The sequence below is a fragment of the Bos indicus genome, chromosome 14 (genome assembly GCF_029378745.1).
Source record: "Bos indicus isolate NIAB-ARS_2022 breed Sahiwal x Tharparkar chromosome 14, NIAB-ARS_B.indTharparkar_mat_pri_1.0, whole genome shotgun sequence".
In the NCBI taxonomy this organism is placed as follows: Eukaryota; Metazoa; Chordata; class Mammalia; order Artiodactyla; family Bovidae; genus Bos; species Bos indicus.
In genome coordinates this window covers 31,553,271-31,575,804 of record NC_091773.1, presented here as the reverse complement: position 1 = coordinate 31,575,804, position 22,534 = coordinate 31,553,271, and the positions used below count along the sequence as shown (strand labels likewise).

General features: G+C 37.7%; 1 protein-coding gene across 14 annotated transcripts in view; it reads right to left on the bottom strand.

The window, feature by feature from the left end:
- CSPP1 (centrosome and spindle pole associated protein 1) overlaps positions 1-22,534 on the bottom strand; it is a 192,467-nt gene that overhangs the window by 85,885 nt on the left and 84,048 nt on the right. For 12 of the 14 annotated variants that reach the window (XM_070802624.1, XM_070802625.1, XM_019973528.2 and 9 more), the window contains exons 2-3: positions 11,567-11,675; positions 9,557-9,656 (exon numbers count right to left, since the gene is read on the bottom strand). In XM_070802624.1, the coding sequence (XP_070658725.1) occupies positions 9,557-9,656; positions 11,567-11,665 (199 nt within the window). In that variant the 5' untranslated portion in view covers positions 11,666-11,675. Of the gene's footprint in view, positions 1-9,556; positions 9,657-11,566; positions 11,676-17,678; positions 17,827-22,534 lie in introns of all 14 variants that reach the window. The other 2 variants (XM_070802623.1, XM_019973520.2) reach the window with 1 other exon arrangement.

The window sequence follows — 22,534 nt, the reverse complement described above, 5'->3', positions numbered from 1 at the left end:
AACACTGCTGTATCTGTGTCTTCTTCCAGAGGTTTTTAATACATCTATAAAAGGTGTCTTCATAGTACTATGTGGGTGTGTGTTATATTTAGTTCTTCCCCCTTTAGATAGATGGCTCTGCATTGTTTGCCATCTTGCTTTTTTTTTTTTTTTTTTGACATGGACCATTTTTAAAGTCTTTATTGAACTTGTTACAACATTGTCTCTGCTCTATCTCTGGTTTTTTGGCTGCAAGGCTTGCAGGATGCCAGCTCCCCAAACAGGGATCTGTTCCCACACCCCCTAGATTGGAAGGTGAGGTCTCAACCACTGGACTGCCAGGGAAGTCCCTCCCATCTCGCTTTTTGAAGGACAGCAAAATTAAAGCAAAGAAAAGCCAATTACCTTTACTTCTTCTTTTAATTCTGCTGAAATTTCTTTTAAAATACCTACAACAACTTTAATATGTGTCTTTCAGTCTGTGAAAATTAATAATGTGATATTCTAACATAAAAGAATATGTGTCATAACAATTTTTTAATTGAGGTATAGCTGATTTACAATGTTGTGCTAATTTCTGCTGTACAGCAAAGTTATTTAGTTACACATATACATGTAAAAATGAAAGTGAAGTCGCTCAGTCATGTCCGACTCTTTACGACCCCATGGACTGTATAGTCCATGGACTTCTCTAGGTCAGAATACTGGAGTGGGTAGCCTTTCCCTTCTCCAGGGGATCTTCCCAACCCAGGGAGTTTTTCATATTCCTTTCCATTATGGTTTATCACAGGATATTGAATATAACATGTCTGAAAAAACCAGCCATGCATGGTTTAGGCTGAAATTTCCAAAAAATTTTAAAGTTGCCAATTCTGATTTCATATAAATGGATATTAATTTTTATTGTGGTAAAACAGACATTTTAACCATTTTCAGGCATACAGTTCACTGGTATTAAGTACATTGAAAATGTTGTGCAATCATTACCACTATCCATTTCTAGAGTTTTGTCATTCCAAATAGAAATTCTGTAGAAGAATCTTAGTTTTCTAAGAAAAACTTCCATTTTGAGTAGGGCCTTCTTATGCAAGAGTTCAAAAATCGAATTACATTTTGGGGTGATGACCATAGCGATGGCTGCACAACTTGTAAATACACTGAAGACCACTGAATTGTACAATTTAAATGGGTAAACTCTATGGTATGTAAATTGTATCTTAATAAAACAATTAAAATCAAATTATATACTTTAAAAATATTTTTAATACTAAAACACTATGTCAAGCACCGATATCACATAAGTGTTTCAATTTCTGAAGCCTCTTTCGCTTTTTTAGTCCTACTAGGCAATACTAACGGAGAAGGCAATGGCACCCCACTCCAATACTCTTGCCTGGAAAATCCCATGGACGGAGGAGGCTGGTAGGCGGCAGTCCATGGGGTCGCTAAGAGTCGGACACGACTTAGCAACTTCACTTTCACTTTTTTACTTTCATGCATTGGGGAAGGAAATGGCAACCCACTTCAGTGTTCTTGCCTGGAGAATCCCAGGGACGGGGAAGCCTGGTGGGCTGCCATCTATGGGGTCACACAGAGTCGGACACGACTGAAGCGACTTAGCAGCAGCAGCAGCAAGCAATACTAAAGTATAAAATATTATTTCTGAACAAAATTAATTTTCCTCAAAGTCAGCTACAAGAAATACAGATGAAACAACTGACTGTAAGTAATACACCAACAAGGATATTACCATTTTTTCTGCCTTATTCCTCATAATGCATCTAAATGATGGAAACTTTTCATGACTGGTCGTATCACTGCTTTGTTACATCACTAAAATGTTTCAGGAGCAAAAATAAAACCAAAGTAGTATAAATATAAATGAATGTCAATTGATTTTTATGTAATACTAAATTCCCCTTCCTACCATAAAAACCCGAATTCTCTTCATAAACACTCCTGGCCTACTTAACTCCTAATGACGAGGGTATGACAGAGGACTCCTTAAAGACACCTCTTACTCATGCTCCCAATTCTCTTCCAGAAGAACCTAAAGCATTCCATATAAATTCATCTGAGAAAGACATTCTTTCCTCACAAAGAAAATTTAAAAACCTATTTTCAAAGAGACAGAATTTAAGCCTAAGAGAAAAATGGCTTGCTTCTCACATTCAGAAAGGAATTTCAGACATGAAATTAAACTATAAAATCCATGAATGCATGGTCCACGCTTTATTCAACTTTACAATAAATGTGTATATGAATATATGAATGAATGCCTGAGTAAGAGAAAGATTAAGAAGAAAAACACTATTCTTAGTATTTCATTTCTGCTTTTAGGAGTATAATTGCATAGAAAGAGTAAGCATAATGACTAGTAACCAGAGTTACATGTCTCTAGTTACACAGGGTCACAATGGATGCATTATTGTGTCAAGGAGGAAAAGAAAACAATGCTAGAAGGATGATGCCCCGCAATGTGCTCAGCTTTCCTACTCAGCAGAACAAGTAATTTACATCTTTTTAAGTCATGTATTTAAGGTGGCTTTTACTGCTGATTTTCAACTCTGCTTGGTGGGTTTATATGAAAGAAAATAAAGAAAAGTATGGTTCATTTTCATCTATAATTACTATTCATATGAAGTTTATCATGAGTATCTGCTTTTTACTATTGATTCAAATAGTATTTGTAATAACTGTCTTAAAAAATGAGTGAGAATACATAATACCTTCAGAATTATCTAAAATTTTATTAACTAAATGTTCAGTCAACAGAAAATACTTAGTTTTTAATTATTTTTGTTATCTGGTACCAATATTTTACAATATTAGAGGTAGGTCATAGACATAAAATTAAGAACTGTATAGAACAATTTAAATATTCTGTGGACTTTAAGTATTAACAATGGGATCCTAACTGACTTAAGGAACTGAAAAATATGGTGAACTTACTTTTTCAGGGCAGTTGTCTTCTGATTGTTCCAGGGGCAAGTAAAGCATCAGTGTCACCTTAGGGTCAGTTGAAGTGATGTCACTTCACCAAATACAACATCAGTGACTCTAAGTTAACATTATGCTTCAGAGTTAGAGCAATTAAAAGTATCTGGTTTCCATAGTGGCTATGGGTTAAATATTTAAAACCACAGTGTGTAATCTTTTAAAAATTAGTTTTAATTTTCTAAATAGCACTCATAGTAAATACTTTACAGATTACCATGGAACACTTAGTTTCTTCTTTTCAGTATTATATTACCATCAAAAAGTATTACATCAAAATAATCAAAGGACAAATTATAGGAAATAATACTAAGCCTTTCCATAAGCAAATGACTTATCAAGAGATGCAAACACTTTGAGGAGAACTTCAGCTAAAAGACATCATTACAAAGGACCCATTTGACTTGTACAAACTACAACAAAGAGGCAGAATGTTTGGGATTTAGCTTTGAATAAGAGAAACCGGAGAAGGAAATGGCAACCCACTCCAGTATTCTTGCCTGGAGAATCTCATGGATGGAGGAGCCTGGGGGACTACAGTCCATGGGGTCGCAAAGAGTCGGACATGACTGAGCGACTTCACTCACTCAAGACCACACATGCTACAAGGAGTGACAATTAAAAGTACTACTAAAAATTAGTAAAAACAATTTTCTGATATTTTGTCTAATATCCAAAATCTTTTTTAGTTAAACCCTAGAATGACGCTGCAATATGAAACTCTGCTGTTGTTTCTTTGCTGATATTATTTTTAAATTGCAGCAATGTAATTTTCCTTCCTTATAATTCTTTTCCAAATTTCCATAAGCACAACTGTATTTAGAATAATTTTTAAAAATCATACTAATTTCTAGTAACAAGAATAAAATTTTTTCTTACTTCAATAATCTGCAAACTTTTTGCTTGCAGATTTACTTGACTTCTAAGAATGAAAACCAAAATAAATTTTGGAGGTTCTGGAGCCTGAAATCAATGGCACTTTGATATGAGTGAGAGATACTGCCTAGAAATGGCGGATGGATAAAAAACACCTAGGGCCTACAAACATTAAAGATGGATTCTGGAGTATCCAAAGTTTAGAGGTGAGGGAGAGAGAAAGGAACCAGAAAAAATAAAGACTGAAAAGGACTGTGTTGGGAGTCTTCAAAGCCATCCCCAGGTTTGTTGACTTGACAGGACTCATAGAATGCAGAAGCCATTATACTCACAATTATGGTTTATTACCCTGAAAGGATACAAAGCAAAACTAACAGGAATGTGGCACTGTCCAGGGTAAACTAGGTTCAAACTTCAAGAGTTCTTCCCCAGTGGAATCATACAGGACATGCCTAATTCCTGCACAACAAGCCGTGACAGCACACGTGAAGTGTTGTCTCCCAGGGAAGCTCCCTACTCAGTGCCCAGGGTTTTTAATAGGAGCTGGTCACTCAGGCACCCTCTGCCTAGTACGTACCAAAATTCCAGACTCTACAGACAGAAAGCAGGTACTCTACATAAACCATATGGTTTATATAAAGTTTAGGCACAATGACCCATTCTTTTTATCAGTGTAAGAAACTATTTACAAGCTAAGTTCCAGACAGCAACCAACAGCCAGTCTGCAGTGGAAACCCTAGCAGCAGACAATAACTGTTTCAGGTCTGTCAATAAACAGCAAGGTTCTTTTTAATCTCAAGAGGTCATGGTCATGCCCCTATACTGTAAATGGTGGTATCTTCAAACGCACAACAGGATTTATGCTACCATATACAGAAAAAGAAGAGAGGGTTATACACATGTGTGCAGTCTAGTCATGAAACTGTATACAAGAAACTGCTAAATAACCAGAGGACAAGGTTAGGAGGATCATCAATTCTCATGCTATATACTTCTGTGTCAATTTTTTTTTTTTACCATGTGCACGTTTTCCTTTATTTCTTTAATGAAAAACAAAGGGGGGAAAACCCTTAAATACAGCAATGCTCTCATCCCTATCATTGAGCCAGGAACTACACTTTAAAAGCGGTACAAAATCTATGGATGTAAAGTCAAAATACACACATACAAAAAAAACGTTGAAAGTATTTACTGTATTACTTATTAAAAATGTCTTCCAGGATATAAAACATCAAAATGAAAAGAATAATCCTCAACCAATCTAAAGGGAAATGTTCAACTTCTCTAAAGAAGAGACAGGATGAGGGGATGATCTTTGACTGAGGTATAACAGAACTAAATTTAAAAGATTAAAGGAAGCATTTCTCATCAATAATGCTTATGAAACATGAAAATGAGCTTGTCAGAAAGGTTTAGGACTTTTAAATAAAATAATAACAAGTATTATGCCTAGAAATGGTTTAGGGAAATGGAAAACAGCATTTGCTTTTACAGATTGTTTTCAGCCGATTTTCTCATAATTTCATTAAATCTAAATAATTCTAACCAACTCCTTATCAATGACACCATTTCATCAGCATATATTAACTAAGCCATGCACATGCTGTGTATAAGAAAGAATCTAGCTAGCCTCTGTCTCTGGGAGGTAACGTCTAAATTCTTGGAATCTTCTGAGTCATGAGATCATATGTTACTCATGACAGGTCCCCAGAACAAACCTCTAAGTTGATACTAATAAGGTGACTCACAATGAGTCCCTAGATGGTTTAAGCTAAAGAGATAATACAGATAGGGACTGTTCACACCAAAAAGATCAAACATGTAATTGGAGTGTTGGCCCATTGACCCATGTGACATCAGCCTGACCTCAGGAAAGTAGGAGGTCTGGAGAGAATGAGCCACATGGACAGTGACAAAATCATTCATGCTTATACAATGAAACCCCTGTAAAAATTCTAGACACCAAAGCTCAGGTGAGCTTCCTAGGTGGCAGTACTCTATACTGTCACCTATTAATGTGCTAGGAGGGTAACACATCCCTGAGGCTGATGGAACCTTCACGTTCGGACCCTCCCAGACCAGGCCCTGTTTTGTATGTTTCTTCCTTTGGCTGGCTGATCTGTATCCTTTTGCTGTAATAAACCGGTAATGATAAATACAGCACTTTCCTGAGCTCTGGGAGTCATCTAGAGAGTTATCAAACTTGAGGTGGTAGAAACAGTTCATCTGAAGGAAGGATGGCCCGTGAACCCCACACTTGCACCTGGTATTTGAAGTAAGCGAAGTCTTGTAGATTAAGACTTGCAGAAGTCTTAACACTCCTCAAATCCTTTGCTCAGAGGTATAAATGGTGGAAGAAGGAGCTACATGGATAAGCATTATCCATGAATATCATCGTCTAACAGAAATGAATTTACATAATCATAAAAATGTAGTGGTACATGGGGTCGCTAAGAGTCGGACATGACTGAGCGACTTCACTTTCACTTTTCACTTTCATGCATTGGAGAAGGAAATGGCAACCCACTCCAGTGTTCTTGCCTGGAGAATCCCAGGGATAGGGGAGCCTGGTGGGCTGCCGTCTATGGGGTCGCACAGGGTCGGACACGACTGAAGAGACTTAGCAGCAGCAGCAGTACATGACAGCTGTACAATGAGCTATTAATAGACAGTCTTCGTTGGCTAAAACAAATATTGCCAGTTTACCTATCACTGATAGCTACTATGCTTTATTACTCAAAGTATGGTGTCACTGAGCTTAATTCAACGTATAAATTTTAGACCAGTTTGTTTTATAATTCCTCAAATCACTTACAGAAAACTGTTGCCAAGTTACTTTACATTTTTCCTAACATCAAAAATTAAGTATTTGTCCTAATCTTAAGACCACAATTATCCAGGCAAGAAATCAGTAACTGAATGCTCGAAGATACAAAATCAAATTATTATTCTTTAGAAAGATTCAATGTGCATCAAAAATAATTATACTTCAGTTGGCAATTAAAAAAAATAATCCAGAAAATTAAATTCTATACACCTAAAAAATTGCTTATTTTTGCCATGGGAACTTCATTCATTCAAAATATCTTTTCTAAACACCAAAGTGCCAGACACTGTGTTAAGCAATGAACGTACAATGGCAGAAAAGCTGGGGTGCTATTGGGGTAAAATAGAGAGCTGAACGAGTTCAAAACTGTTCTTCAAGGGAAGAGCCAATGTCACAGGAGTATAAGGTAGGGATGGCCAACACAATCTGGTAAAGGTAATAAAAGAGTAAAATCACCGTAACGGAAACAAGAATCCATTGAAGGGTTTGAAATAGAGACTAACGTGATCAGATTCGGTTTGGGGGAGGACATCAACTGGCAGTGCAGAGACTTAATAGAGAAGGCTAGATTGTACAACAAAAAGAACACTAGAAAAAAAAATCTAAGTGAAAGCCAATGGACGCCTACATAAAATGATCTCTATGGAATTAGAGAAAAGTCAACTTATTTGAGGTTTAGATGTTAGAATCTCTGAACTATGTAATTATTCGCTGTGGGATACAAAAAGGGGGAAAAGGTCAAAGATGACCACAAAACCAGCTCACTTAAGTTTGAAAGGAGTCAAGTTAATTTTGCACATGTTGATTCTGAGTCCAAGACATCCAAGTACAGATGTCATTAAAACATTAGACATATAGGTCTGGAGTTCACCAAAGAAACTGGAATTAGGATAGAGATTAAGGAGTAATGAGCACACTAATGGTAAATAAAGTCCTGTGAATGAATAAGGGATACCAGTTAGGGAAGAGGGAGAAGTCATTATCTGTTAAGTTGGACTTTAAACTCTACATGATTTGTGAATGTAATAAAGAATAAGTTTTAATATAGTTCTTAAAAATAAAAAACCTGAGCGCGCGGCCATGGCTGCCGCGGCCGGGCAGGGGGGCCGGGGGGGCGGCGCGTGAGCGGGCGGCGCGGGGCGGGCGAGCGCCCGCGATGTGCCACTCGGCACCTCCCCCGCCGGCCCGGGCTGCGCGGAGGCCGGGCGGCCCTAATTTAAAAAAAATAAATAAATAAAAAATAAAAAACCTAGTTTAAAAATGTAAAAAGTCATGGAAATTAATATTTACTGTCCATCAATAATGCACCAATCATCTTTTCATACATATTCAACTATTGCCACAATAACCTTTTAAGATAGACACAATTCTTAAGATGAGGAAACAAAGAGCTTAAATAATTGATGCCAGGTTGCAAAGGCATGACAGCCACATTCCAAAGCAACTCATAACTCCAGAAAGTCAGTGATTCACCTTAGTGCTTGAGAGAACCTACTATCAAACTTTCAAAAAACTCTCTCTCAGAATAATTAAATTTTCAATTCATAAAATTTTAGGGCTAGAAGATAATCTAACCTCTTTATGTTATAAAGAAACTGAGTGCCTTAGAGATTAAGGCACTTAACCAAAATATAATACTTAGTTCACTAAAGCTGCAGGCATGTGTGCGTGCTCAGTCGTGTCTGACTCTCTGCAACCCCAATGAACTATATAACCCTCCAGGCTCCTCTGTCCATGGGATTTTTCCAGGCAAGAATACTGGAGTGGGTTGCTATTTCCCCCTTCAAAAGCTGTATGCTGCTGCTGCTAAGTTACTTCAGTCGTGTTCAACCCTGTGCGACCCCATAGACGGCAGCCCACCAGGCTCCCCCGTCCCTGGGATACTCCAAGCAAGAACACTGGAGTGGGCTGTCATTTCTTTCTCTAATGCATGAAAGTGAAAGTGAAGTCGCTCAGTCGTGTCCAACTCTTAGTGACCCCATGGACTGCAGCCTACTGGTAGGCTGGCTCCTCTGTCCATGGGACTTTCCAGGCAAGACTACTGGAGTGGGGTGCCATTGCCTTCTCTGCAAAAGCTGTATATTAGCCAATAATTTGTAACAGACTCAGAATGGAAAAGGTTTTCTATATATATGATACTAAAAGTATGGCATTCTTCTAGTAGAGATAGAGAGCCCACTAAACTATTCAGCAGTCTTTTGGCCAACATCCCCATGTACTCCTAGCAGAATACAAATGCAAAGCAACTAACAACTTAGGAGTATACTCATGGCCATGAAAAGTCATCCACATGAGAAATGCTTTAACCAAATGGATTAATCATATTTGACTCCTTTAATGTGAAAAAGGTTCAGTTATCATCAGTAATTCACAAGGTAATTTTTAAATATTCATATATTTTCTTTAAAAAAAAAAAAATACACCTACCAAAAAGCTAAAATGAGGTAGTATCCCAAATATTTTCATACCAAACCATAATCAAAGACTCAATATAGCTAAATATTAACTTATTTACAATTTCAAAATAGTCATCAGTAATATTTTCTATCTTTTAAGCATAGTTCTTTGATTTTTAAATAAAAGCAAGTCCACCATTATTCAACAGTTAACACTTTCTCACACAATTTCCATTCAAAATTTTCAATTATGATACCTACTTATGGCTATGATTTCCATAAATCATAACCAAGACAATAACAGTTACAATGAGAACAAGTTTCTCAGTATACATTATATTTCATATGTAGACCACAATGTCACATATAAGATTCCAGAAAGGAAGGAGTTACTAGAATTCAAAAATTGTCTTTTTTTCTGACAAGACAAAGCTCCTTCATGACAGCCTGCTAAGAATATCTTAAATTCAGTTTAGCATACCTAAAGAACGCCTTGTCTGTTGACTGTTAGGTGGTATGTTTTCCTTAGCCATGGAAATTAATATTTTACTGTTTTCAGAAAGCTTCTCTGATGCTTTTCCCTGAAAGAGACATAATATTTACAAAGCAGTGGGGGAAAAAAATTCCAAAAATGTACAATTAATTTCAGTATGTTTAAAACAAAATTTAAGTGTAAGGTTTGAGGAATTACTCAAAGGTATTTATTAGTGCTGCAATGTTCTATTATTTAGCTCACTGATTTATCAACAAATATTCACTGAGTTCCCACCAGATATTGTCCTAGGCATCAAAAACAGGTAAGTGAAGAAATACTAAAGGATCTCTGCCATCACAGAGCTTATAAACTACTGTGATAACAAACAATAAATACAACACACAATTAGATTATGTTATATGTAGTGAGTGATACAGAGGAGAAACAGGAAAAAAAAAAAAAAAAGAACAACTGTAAGGAGGCCCAGAAATGATAACGGAGGAACTGCAAGGCCTGAATGAATAGGTGATACTTGACCTAAAGACTTGAAGATTATTATCTATCTGCTATAGTATTAGAAATCATAATGCTGCTGCTTAAGTTGCTTCAGTCGTGTCCAACTCTGTGCGACCCCATAGACGGCAGCCCACCAGGCTCACGCTGTCCCTAGGATTCTCCAGGCAATAACACTGGAGTGAGTAGAAATCATAATAAAGCTATATTTAAAGCTATCTAATAACTCCCTCCTAAACCTGTCAGTCCTAGTACTAAAGAATGGTTAAGGGCATAAAATGTGGAGCTGGACACATGAATCCAATCCTGTACATGCCTGGACGATTTACTTAACCCTGTAAGCCTCATTTTTGGAATCTGTAAAACAGACAAAAATTCTGCCTACTTCACTGGGATTTTATGATTAAATGCTATCATACATGTAAAGTCCTTGGCACAGCACCTTGTACATGGCAGGTACTATGGAAGGAAAGATAGTTAAGAGAATAAACACTGGATTCAGGTTGCCAGGGGTCAAAGCCTAGTTCTACTATTCTGTCACCTAAGTCTCATACTTAACGTCACTATGTACCAGTTTACTCGTTTGGAAAATGACAACAGTACTTATCTCATAGATTCATGATGTGAAGTATCAGTGTAACCGCTAAAGACTTTATGCCTCACCCATAGTTAGCACACAATAAATGTTAGCTATATGAATACAATTATTTTATAATTATGGTGTCCGTGTTATTTATCATTTCCACCAGGATACCTTTGTCCAGGGCAAATGCTAAACCAGATGAGACACTGGAACAACAAGAAAATCAAGACTGTCTTGGGCAAGTCATTATATCCGATTCCTCTAATTAGGATGACCCATATGGCATAGATTAAGATACACACTGTTTCTCATTACACACACTGAGCCCACGGGAGAAAGCATCACATCTGTCTAGACCATGGCTATATTCTCTGAGCCCAGCACAGTACCCAGTAGTCTCAATAAATATCAAAGCTAGAAAAGTTTTAAGAAAGCTTTTTCAGACACTGCTTTCAGAAACATTTTAACAAATTTATATTCTGAAAAGTAAATACACAAAGAAACTATCCTTATAAATTCATTTTTGTAGATTTCAAAAATGTTTAAGATACTGATTCATTAAAAAAATGAACCTTTTCACAAAGAATATAAGAAATTGCTTTTACTTCTATTTATATTCTGAAAATTCCTTGCATTAGAACTAGTCTCCTAATCATGTTAGAAAGCACATAAATTATTAATTAAAACTCCAATAAGAGAGAAGAGAAACTGTGAGGTACAAAACACCACAGAAGAAAAATTGCATTCAAAATTACTGAAATCTTATCCAGGTTCAGGGTCTCAGACTTAGAACAACAGCACAGTTAAACTAAAATATGAAACAAGCTTCTCACTCCCAGAAGAAGAAATTTTGCATTTAAAGAGGGTAATCTTCAGAGACAATTTAATGAAACATATTGGAAGAAAATGATTAACTTTACCTTCATTTCCATGTACGGTGGATCACTTTCCAATTCTGCTTTGTCTCTGGCCAATCTGACTTTTCGCTCTTCAATAAATTCATCCAAATTATCAGCCATTTTGAAGATACTAAAAATAAAAAAAAAATTTTTTAATGAATTTTTAGGGCTTCCCTGGTGGCCTAGTCATAAAGAATCCGATTGCCAGTGTAGGAGCCATGGGTTCAATCCCTGATATGGGAAGATCTCACATGCCCTGGAGTAACTAAGCCTGTGTACAACCACTGAGCCTGTGCTCTAGAGCCTGGGAGCCACAACTAACAAGGCCATACACCCTAGAGCCCATGCTCCACAACAAGAGGAGCCACCACAGTGAGAAGCCCAAGCACCTGAGCTAAAGAGCAGCCCCCACTCTCTGCAACTAGAGAAAAGCCTGCACAGCAACGGAGACCCAGCACAGCCAAAAATAAAATTATCTTTTAAAAAAGATCACAGTCTAAATATTTAAAAACCTTTCAGTGAGCATAGCTATACCAGAATATCTTTAGGCTAATTATTAACATACAGGTTTAGTCTACATTTAGTACTCAGTGTCAGTTATCAAATTGATAACAAGCTTGAATGAAATTTGCCTACCAGCTTTCAATCTCAACTCCCCCCAAAACCTACAACATACTTTAAAATATCAGAAAAGAAATAAAAAGGAAAATGAACAACTACCACCACATCAGAAAAAAAACCTTTGAGCCTTAAATCAAAACACTTTTATTAAAATTTATTTTAACCATTCGGAGATAATTCTGAACTTACAAAAAAGTTACAAAAGGAATAGTACAGAGAATACCGTATATTATTTATCCATTCTCTGTTGCTTAAGATTTTGTACCTCTTGCTTTACCTTTGTGCATACAAGTTTGTCCTCTTTACACATTTTTTTCTAAAGTTATTCACAGCATGAATTACATATATCAGCGCTCTTTACCCCTAAATGTTTCAGTGTGTATTAAGAATTATTTTCTTACATAACCTCAACATACTTGTCAACCTCAGTAACATTTTTTAATCTATTGTCCATGTTCCATCATTGTCACCTGACCTAATACTATCCTCTACACCATATTTTTCTCTCTCTTCCATCTAGGATCCAGTCTAGGTTAGGTATAGCATTTCACTGTTAGGTCTCTTTACCCATCACTTTGGAACATTTCTACAACCTTACTGTTGTTTATGACACTAATATTTTGTAATACAGCCCACCCACCACCTACTCTTTTAACAGAACAGTCCTTATTTGGAGTTTGCCTAATGCTTCTTTGTGACTAAATTCAGGTTATGCATCATCAGAAAGAATAGTACATAGGTGATGTGTCCTAAAGGTGTCAACAATGATGGACACACATTCACCTGCTCTTTACTAGTGATGTTACTTTTTATCACATGGTGGTCAAGACTAATCTCTGCACTACTGTTTCCTTATAAGTAATAAGCAGTCTATAAAATAGTATTTTTACATTATGCAAATATTCTGCTCCCGAACAAAATTTCCAAGATTTAGCATCAACTGGTGATTCTTAATTGATCTAATCTTTGATTCCTGATGCCTACAAAATGCTAATTTCCAAATTTTATCACTCCCTGCATATATATTTATCAGTTGCCACTGATTCATTTTTCAGTTTATTGTTAAGACTTCATGAAATTTTTTTTTCTGTAAGTCCTGGATTTTTTAAATCCAAAGTTGTTGGTTTTCTTAAGGAATAACTTACATCCCACACAACTCACTCATTTAAGTGAACAGAAGTTTTAGTAAATCCACACAGTAGTACAATTATCACCACAGTCATACTTTATAATGCTTCCATCACCCCAAAAAAGTTCTCTCATGCCCCTTTGCAGTCAATCCTCACTCCCACCCCTGACTTGGGCAGCAAAGATCTTTTTTCTGTCTAATTTTCCCTAATCTGGAAATTCCATATAGATGTCTTTTCTATATGATTTCTTTCACTTAATGTAATGTTTCCAAGATTCATCCTTATAATTGCATCTATCAGTAAGTAGTTTTTTTTTTTTTTAACTACTGTGTGTGTTCAGTCACTCAATTGTGTCCAACTCTCTGCAACCCTATGAACTGTGTGGCCCGCCAAGCTCCTCTGTCCATGGGATTGCTCAGGCAAGAACACTGGAGTCAGTTGCCATTTCCTCCTCCAGGGGATCTTCCCAACCCAGGGATGGAACCCACGTCTCCTGTGTCTCTTGGATGGCAGGGCAGATAGCATCCAATTATATGGAAATGTTTTCTATCTATTCATACCTTGCTAGACATTTGAGTTGTTTCCATTTGAAAGCTTGCTTAAGAATAATGCTGCTATGAATATTTGTATAGAGGCTTTCATGTGTTTTCAACTTTGTTTTATAAATACCTAGGAGCGGAACTGCTGAGTCATCTGTAACTCTGTTTTAACATTTTGAGAAACTGTTCCCCTCATTCCAACCAGCAGTGTATGAGAGTTGCAATTGCTATATATCCTCGCTAATGCTTAGTACGTTCAGTCTTTTCAACAGTCATTCTAGTGGGTATGTTGGGCTCCCCTGGTGGCTCAGCTGGTAAAGAATTTGAAATGCAGGAGACCCAGGTTCCATGCCTGGGTTGAGAAGATCCCCTAGAGAAGGGAACAGCTACCCACTCCAGTATTCTGGCCTGGATAATTCCATGAACTATATAGTCCATGGGATCACAAACAGTCGCACACGACTGAACGACTTTCACTTCACTAGTGGGTATGTTAAAGTTTCTCACTGTGGCTTTAATTTTCATTTCTCTAATGACTATGACGGAGAAGGCAATGGCACCCCACTCCAGTACTCTTGCCTGGAAAATCCCATGGATGGAGGAGTCTGGTAGGCTGCAGTCCATGGGGTCGCTAAGAGTCGGACACGACTGAAGCGACTTAGCAGCAGCAATCACTATGATGTTGAACATCTTTTCACGTCTTTATTCACATATCCATATATATAACCATTGGCCCAAAGTCTTCAAATCTTCAGGCCCATTTTTAAAATGAAATTGTTTTCTTATTGAGATGTAAGAAACAAACAGAAAAAACTTTTATATAAGCTAGACACAAGTCCTTCATCAAACACCTTTTGTAAATATTTCTTCCCAGTCCGAAGTTTGTTTTCAAATTTTCTTAATGTCTTCTTTTTTTTAATACTTTTTTACAGCAGTTTTAGGTTCACAGCAAAATGGAGCATAAGGTACAAGTTTCCCTTATATCCTCTGCCCTGACTCATGTAATCTCTCATCCATTATCAATATCTTCTACGAGAATGGCACATGTTACAACTGATGAATCTCTACTGACACATCATACCACCTTCAGTCCACAGTTTATATCAGGGTTCATTCTTGGCGCTGTGCATTCTATGGGTCTGGACACATGTATAATGATATGGATCTACCTTTACTGTATCATACAGAGTAGTTTCACTGCCCGAAAAGTACTCTGTATTCCACCTTTTCATTTCTCCCTCCCCTCCAGCCACTGTCAATTGCTGATCTTTTTACTGTCTCCATAGTTCTGCCTTTTCCAGAATGTCATATGGTTGTAAACACACAGTATGTAGCCTATTCAAATTGGCTTCCTTCACTTACTATTACATACTACTAAGGTTTCTCATTGACTTTTCATGGCTTTTTAGCTCATTTCTTTATAGCACTGAAAAGTATTCCAGTGTCAGGATGTACCACAGTTTTATCCATTCCTTCACCCCACACTGAAGGCTAGCATGGTTGCTTTTAGATTTTGACAATTATAAATAAAGCAGCTATGAACACGTGCAGTTATGTGTTCCAACCAGCAAACGTTTTTAAATTTTATGAAGTCTAATTTATCTATTTATCATCAATTTTTAATCAAATGTTTGTGCCTTTGTATCATATGTAAGAAACTTTTGCCTAACCTGAGATCACAAATATTTTCTTCTATGTTTCCAAATCCTAAAAGATGATGCTGTTAAAGTGCTGCACTCAGTATGCCAGCGCTCATAATGCCAGCAAATTTGGAAAACTCAGAATGGCCACAGGACTGGAAAGGTCAGTCTTCACTCCAACCCCAAAGAAAAGCAATACCAAAGAATGTTCAAATTACTTTACAGCTGCACTCATTTCACATGTTAGAAAGATTATACTCAAAATCCTTCAAGCTAGGTTTCAACAGTACATGAATGGAGAACTTTTACAGATGTACAAGCCAGATTTAGGAAAGGCAGAGAAATGAGAAACCAAATTGCCAATATATGCTGAATCATAGAAATACCAAAGGAATTCCAAAAAACATCTACTCTGCTTCATTGACTATACTAAAGCCTTTGACTGTGTGGATCACAACAAAGTATGGAATATTCTTAAAGAGATGGGAATACCAGACAACCTTACTTGACACCTGAGAAATCTGTATGCAGGTCAAGAAGCAACAGGGAAGCCTGGCATGCAGCAATTCATGGGGTCACAAAGAGTCGGACACGACTTAGCAACTGAACAATGATGTTTTCTTTTAGAAGTTTTATAACCACCTCTCTTACATGTATTATTTCTTACATCTTATACCCATGATCCATTTCAAATGTTTAAGGTCAGGGTCATCAATGTTCAATTGTCTGAATCTGGATATAAATTCCAGCACCAGTTTTTGAAAAAACTATCTTTTTCTCACTGAAACTAATGTATTTTAAAATAAATCCTTGAAAAATCCACAAAAATTAATAACTAATTCAGTGTGTGGCAAGAAAGGAGCCAGTGCTAACTGAAGTTTTAAGTCCTGGAAACTAAACATTAATAGACTCCTGGACAGAAATAAGTCAGAAGAAGCTGGGTAGTTTGGCAAGGTTTGGTTTCACTGTGTTAAGTTACAGTTAGTCACCGATGATGACCAACTAGCTGATGGAAATTTCCAACAGATTCAAGAGGACCACATTAGAAACCTTTGTTTAAAAGTTAATAATTTTAAAGATAATAGTTGAAGATCTGAAAAATTAAGGCAGACAAGGACAAAAGATGATCCAGAACTAAATGATAGGAATGTTCATTTGAGGTGGTAATGGAAGAATTGAAGTTGGGGTGTGTGGTGGGGGGGAGTACAAAGAAGGATTAAAAGAGGATACAAAGCAAAACCCAGTCAATGTAATTTACAGAAGAAAAAAAATGAGAAAAAAAGTAGTAAACAATATTAAATCCAAGAGAGCCAAAGAAAAAGGCATCCACAAAATTTAATGTTTGGAAAGTGGAAGTCACTCAGTCATGTCCAACTCTTTGCGACCCCAAGCACTGTACAGTCCATGGAATTCTCCAGTCCATGGAATTCTGAGTGGGTAGCTTTTCCCTTCTCCAGGGGATCTTCCCAACCCAGGGATCGAACCCAGGTCTCCCACATTGCAGCCAGATTCTTTACCAGCTCAGCCACCAGGGAAGCCCTTAATGTTTGGAGGACAGTAATAATTTGAAGAAATGTAGAAAAGCAAGTTTTACCTAAAAGAAGTATGTTGAAACTTATATTACTACAGTTAAGTAGTACATAATGTGAACTTCATTTTATTATTTACTTCCAAAAAGAACACTGATTTTAAAATGTGGCCTTAGCAAAATATATTGCAAACCAAGAAGAGTTAAGTGCAGTTTTTCACAAAAGAGCTTTTCCTAATAAAAATTCAAAACAGTTCAACAGCAAAGAGTAGTTTCAAGTGAAAAAGTCACTTTTTAAAACGTCCTAGTTTTCCTAAGTATTTTATGTCTGAAAAAAATAAAAGATAATGATGGGATAATACATATATAATAATATAATTTGCTATAAGATTTTATAAAGAATTTAAGCAGAAATGTCTTTAAATCTAAAAACAAAAACCATTTTACAGGCCTCTTTCACTCTGTTAAAGAGTTAATTAAGGTCTGTTAATAATTATCAGTTTAACATGCTCATTTCTTAATTCTAACCAGACTTTGAATTTATACATAAGTGGATTTCTCTTTATTACAATAACTTAACATCAATTATAAATTCTAGAACTGATTTTACTGAACAGCTATCATAGCAATAAACATTTTTTAAGCAGTGGTAGTGAGCATAAAATATATCAATACCTTAGCTGGGAATTTCTTGGTGGTCCAGTGGCTAAGACTCAGCCCTCCCAGTTCAGGAGGCTCAGGTTCAGTCTCTGATCAGGAAATTAGATTCCACTTGCTGCAACTAATTAAGAGTTCACATGCCCCAACTAAGACAAGGCGCAGCCTAAATAAATAAATAAATTTTTTAAAAAGATGCCATAGTTAAAATATAAAATTTAGCAGATATAAGTACATGTTTAATTATCTCTAATTTTGCCCTGCTGTCTAACCTGATTAGAGTATAACATTTCAAATACTAAATTGAAGAGTCAAAAATACTAATAAGCTTTCTTCTGGTAATACCCTCCATAGAACACCAGGCACATTACTATAGTTAAACTAGCTGGGTTTATTACTCATCAAATTGAGGGATGTCAACACCACCATGGGGAACTCTGGAGTATCTTATTAAGAAGGTGTTAACAATTATACAGTGGAAGTAAGAAATAGATTTAAGGGACTAGATCTGATAGAGTGCCTGATGAACTATGGACGGAGGTTCGTGACACTGTACAGGAGACAGGGAGCAAGACCATCCCCATGGAAAAGAAATGCAAAAAAGCAAAATGGCTGTCTGAGGAGGTCTTACAAACAGCTGTGAAAAGCAAAGGAGAAAAGGAAAGATATACCCATCTGAATGCAGAGTTCCAAGAACAGCAAGGAGAGGTACGAAAGCCTTCCTCAGTGATCAGTGCAAAGAAATAGAGGAAAACAATAGAATGGGAAAGACTAGAGATCTCTTCAAGAAATCAGAGATACCAAGGGACTATTTCATGCAAAGATGGGCTCAATAAAGGACAGAAATGGTATGGACCTAACAGAAGCAGAAGACATTAAGGGGTGGCAAGAATACACAGAACTGTACAAAAAAGAGCTTCACGACCCAGATAATCATGACGGTGTGATCACTCACCTAGAGCCAGACATCCTGGAATGTGAAGTCAAGTGGGCCTTAGGAAACATCACTATGAACAAAGCTAGTGGAGGTGATGGAATTCCAGTTGAACTATTTCAAATCATAAAAGATGATGCTGTGAAAGTGCTGCACTCAATATGCCAGCAAATTTGGAGAACTCAGCAGTAGCCACAGGACTGGAAAAGGTCAGTTTTCATTCCAATCCCAAAGAAAGGCAATGCCAAAGAATGCTCAAACTACTGCACATTTGCACTCATCTCACACGCTAGTAAAGTAATGCTCAAAATTCTCCAAGCCAGAATTCAACAGTACGTGAACCATAACTTCCAGATGTTCCAGCTGGTTTTAGAAAAGGCAGAGGAACGAGAGATCAAATTGCCAACATCCACTGGATCATTGAAAAAGCAAGAGTTCCAGAAAAACATCTATTTCTGCTTTATTGATTATGCCAAAGCCTTTGACTGTGTAGATCACAATAAACTGTGGGGAATTCTGAAAGAGATGGGAATACCAGTGACCACCTGACCTTTCTCTTGAGAAATCTGTGTGCAGGTCAGGAAGCAACAGTTAGGACTGGACATGGAACAACACACTGGTTCCAAATAGGAAAAGGAGTACATCAAGGGTGTATATTGCTACCCTGCTTATTTAACTTATATGCAGAGTACATCATGAGAAACGCTGGGCTGGATGAAACACTAGCTGGAATCAAGATTGCCAGGAGAAACATCAATAACCTCAGATATGCAGATGACACCATCCTTTTGGCAGAAAGTGAAGAGGAACTAAAGAGCCTCTTTATGAAAGTGAAAGAGGAGAGTGAAAAAGTTGGCTTAAAGCTCAATATTCAGAAAACAAAGATCATGGCATCTGGTCCCATCACTTCATGGGAAATAGATGGGGAAACAGTGGAAACAGTGAGAGACTTTATCTTTTGGGGCTCCAAAATCACTGCAGATGGTGACTGCAGCCATGAAATTAAAAGACATTTACTCCTTGGAAGAAAAGTTATGACCAACCTAGACAGCATATTAAAAAGCAGAGACATTACTTTGCCAACAAAGGTCGGTCTAGTCAAAGTTATGGTTTTTCCAGTAGTCATGTATGGATGAGAGAGTTGGACTATAAAGAAAGCTGAGCACAGAAGAATTGATGCTTTTGAACTGTGGTGTTGCCAAAGACTCTTGAAGAGTCCCTTGGACTGCAAGGAGATCCAACCAGTCCATCCTAAAGGAGATCAGTCCTGGGTGTTCATTGGAAGGACTGATGCTGAAGCTGAAACTCCAATACTTTGGCCACCTGATACGAAGAACTAACACATTTCAAAAGACCCTGCTGCTGGGAAAGATTGAAGGCAGGAGGAGAAGGGGATGACAGAGGATAAGACAGTTGGATGGTATCACTGACTTAACAGACATGAGTTCGGGTAAACTCCTGGAGTTGGTGATGGACAGGGAGGCCTGGTGTGCTGCAGTCCATGGGGTCGCAGAGAGTCGGACATGACTGAGGGACTAAACTAAAGAAAGACTCATAGGCTGGGCTTGTATTAGTTGATTTGGGGGAGGGCTTAAGGAAGGCATTAGTGGTAAAGAATCCACCCACCTCTTTCTTGTAGGAGATGCAAGAGATACAGGTTCGATCCCTGGGTCGGGAAGATCCCCTGGAGGAGGAAATGGCAACCCACTCCAGTACTCTTGCCTGGGAAATTCCATGGGCAGAAGAACCTGGCAGGTTACAGTCCATGGAGGCACAAAGAGTCAGACATGACTGAGCACACACTAGCTAGCTAGCTTAAGGAAGCAGAGCTTTGCTCAGGACTAAATGCTGTCAGGCTGCTGCTGCTGCTGCTGCTAAGTTGCTTCAGTCGTGTCCGACTCTGTGCGACCCCGTGGACTGCAGCCCACCAGGCTTCTCCGTCCATGGGATTCTCCAGGCAAGAACACTGGAGTGGGTTGCCATTTCCTTCTCCAATGCATGAAAGTGGAAACTGAAAGTGAAGTCGCTCAGTCGTGTCCGACTCCATCCATGGGATTTTCCAGGCAACAGTACTGGAGTGGGGTGCCATTGCCTTCTCCAGAGCAGCAGCAATCATTACCAACTGGGCGTTAGTTATTTTGTGGCTGGGACAACACTCTTGTTTCATCTGTGTTTGGACATGACGGTGGAGTAGTACTGTTTTTCCCTTGATTTACCATGGACACAGAGCAGCTCTGTCTGATATTGATGTTCTGTGCAACTGTGTATCTTCAACAGAAGAACACCAAGTCTAAGCAATATTGTCAGGCCAGTTTCTAGCAACACCAAGCCCTTGGTTACATGCCGGCCTCTAGCTGTCATGGCCATTTTTCTCCTTCTCACTCCTAAAAACATGTGACAACTTACATAAAACATATTTCAACTAAAAATTTATTCAAGAATTACTTAATGAATCACAGAGACTGAATTAATGGATACAGTCTAAGTACAAAATTGAGTAAAAAAGGTTTACAATTTCGAGATTAAGTTATAAGGAAGATCAACCTAAAGAAATCTAAATGGGATTCTTCATTCTTCCTTCACTCTACAATGTAAGATCGTTCATACTTTTCCCAAGATATTACCAGTTTTTCTCCCCACTAGCTGTATATATAGTATGTAGATGATAACCAGTTTTCAGAAAATCAGTTTAAGTGAAAGACATGGATTTGAAACCAATTCCATATGTGATTGACCTCAATGTTTTCCTTAATTTCTCTGTTCCTCTGTTTCCTCACCTGTAAAGTGGAACTACCTACGCCAGGGGTTGCTATGAAGAAAAAAGGAAATGAATCAGTACATACAAACTGTACGGTACCTTTGTCACATAGACATCAATAACCAGGGACTTCCCTGGTGGTCCAGTGACTGAGAATCCGACCTGCAATGCAGGGGGACGTGGGTTTCATCCCTGGTTGAGGAACTAAGATTCCACATGCTGTGAAGCAACTAAGCCGGCGTAGTGCAACTACTGAACCCGTGTGCTCCAGAGCCTGCATGCCACAACTAGAGAGTGTACAGGCACCCCAACAAAAGATTTCACATGACTCTAAAAGATTCTGCATGCCACAAGTAAGACCTGACACAGCCTAATTAAAATAAATCAATAAATCACAACTGTTTTATTAATTCTCATTGTATCTTCATAGTCTTTGTATACATGTATCAGTACTCATCCAAAGTATACTGGGATTTATATCACCAACAAAGGATACTTATTTATCATAATCCAAATCAATATCTTTAAATTTTAAACATAGACCCTTCATGCTTATTATATAGATAGTAATATAAGCTGACCAGAAACATTCATTCTGAAAAACCTGAGTCAATCCAAAAAACAGAGAAACCAGAAAGAACTGAGTATGCCTGATGCCTTCTCCCAATCTCATAACCACAAAAGGAAGGGAAAATATTGTTCCCATCCTTTCTCTCTCTGGTGAAGTGCAAATTTCCACCCTTCTATGGAAGTATTACGAAGGAAAAGTAACTCCCGCCCCAAAGGAGGACATTGCTCTAGATGCTAGGGGAATGAAAAGTGTAATATATGATCCTTGCCCTCAAATTTGGGGACATTATGTCCCCTGCCACACTGGCTCACAGTCTAGCCAGACTGGGGTTGATGTGAGGTGCCCATCCATAAAGGATCCAACAGTGGTATCAAGAAAACAATCTGAATATGTCTGGAATTCAGAGTAGAGTCCATGTTAGTAAAAAAAAAAAAAAAAAAAAGGGTTAGTAGTTTTTTAAATGATTTTTAAAGCTATAAAAGAAGAGGCTGTCAGGAAAAAAAGAGACCCTAGGCAATGGCACCCCACTCCATACTTTTGCCTGGAAAATCCCATGGACGGAGGCGCCTGGTGGGCTGCAGTCCATGGGGTCGCTAAGAGTCAGAAACAAC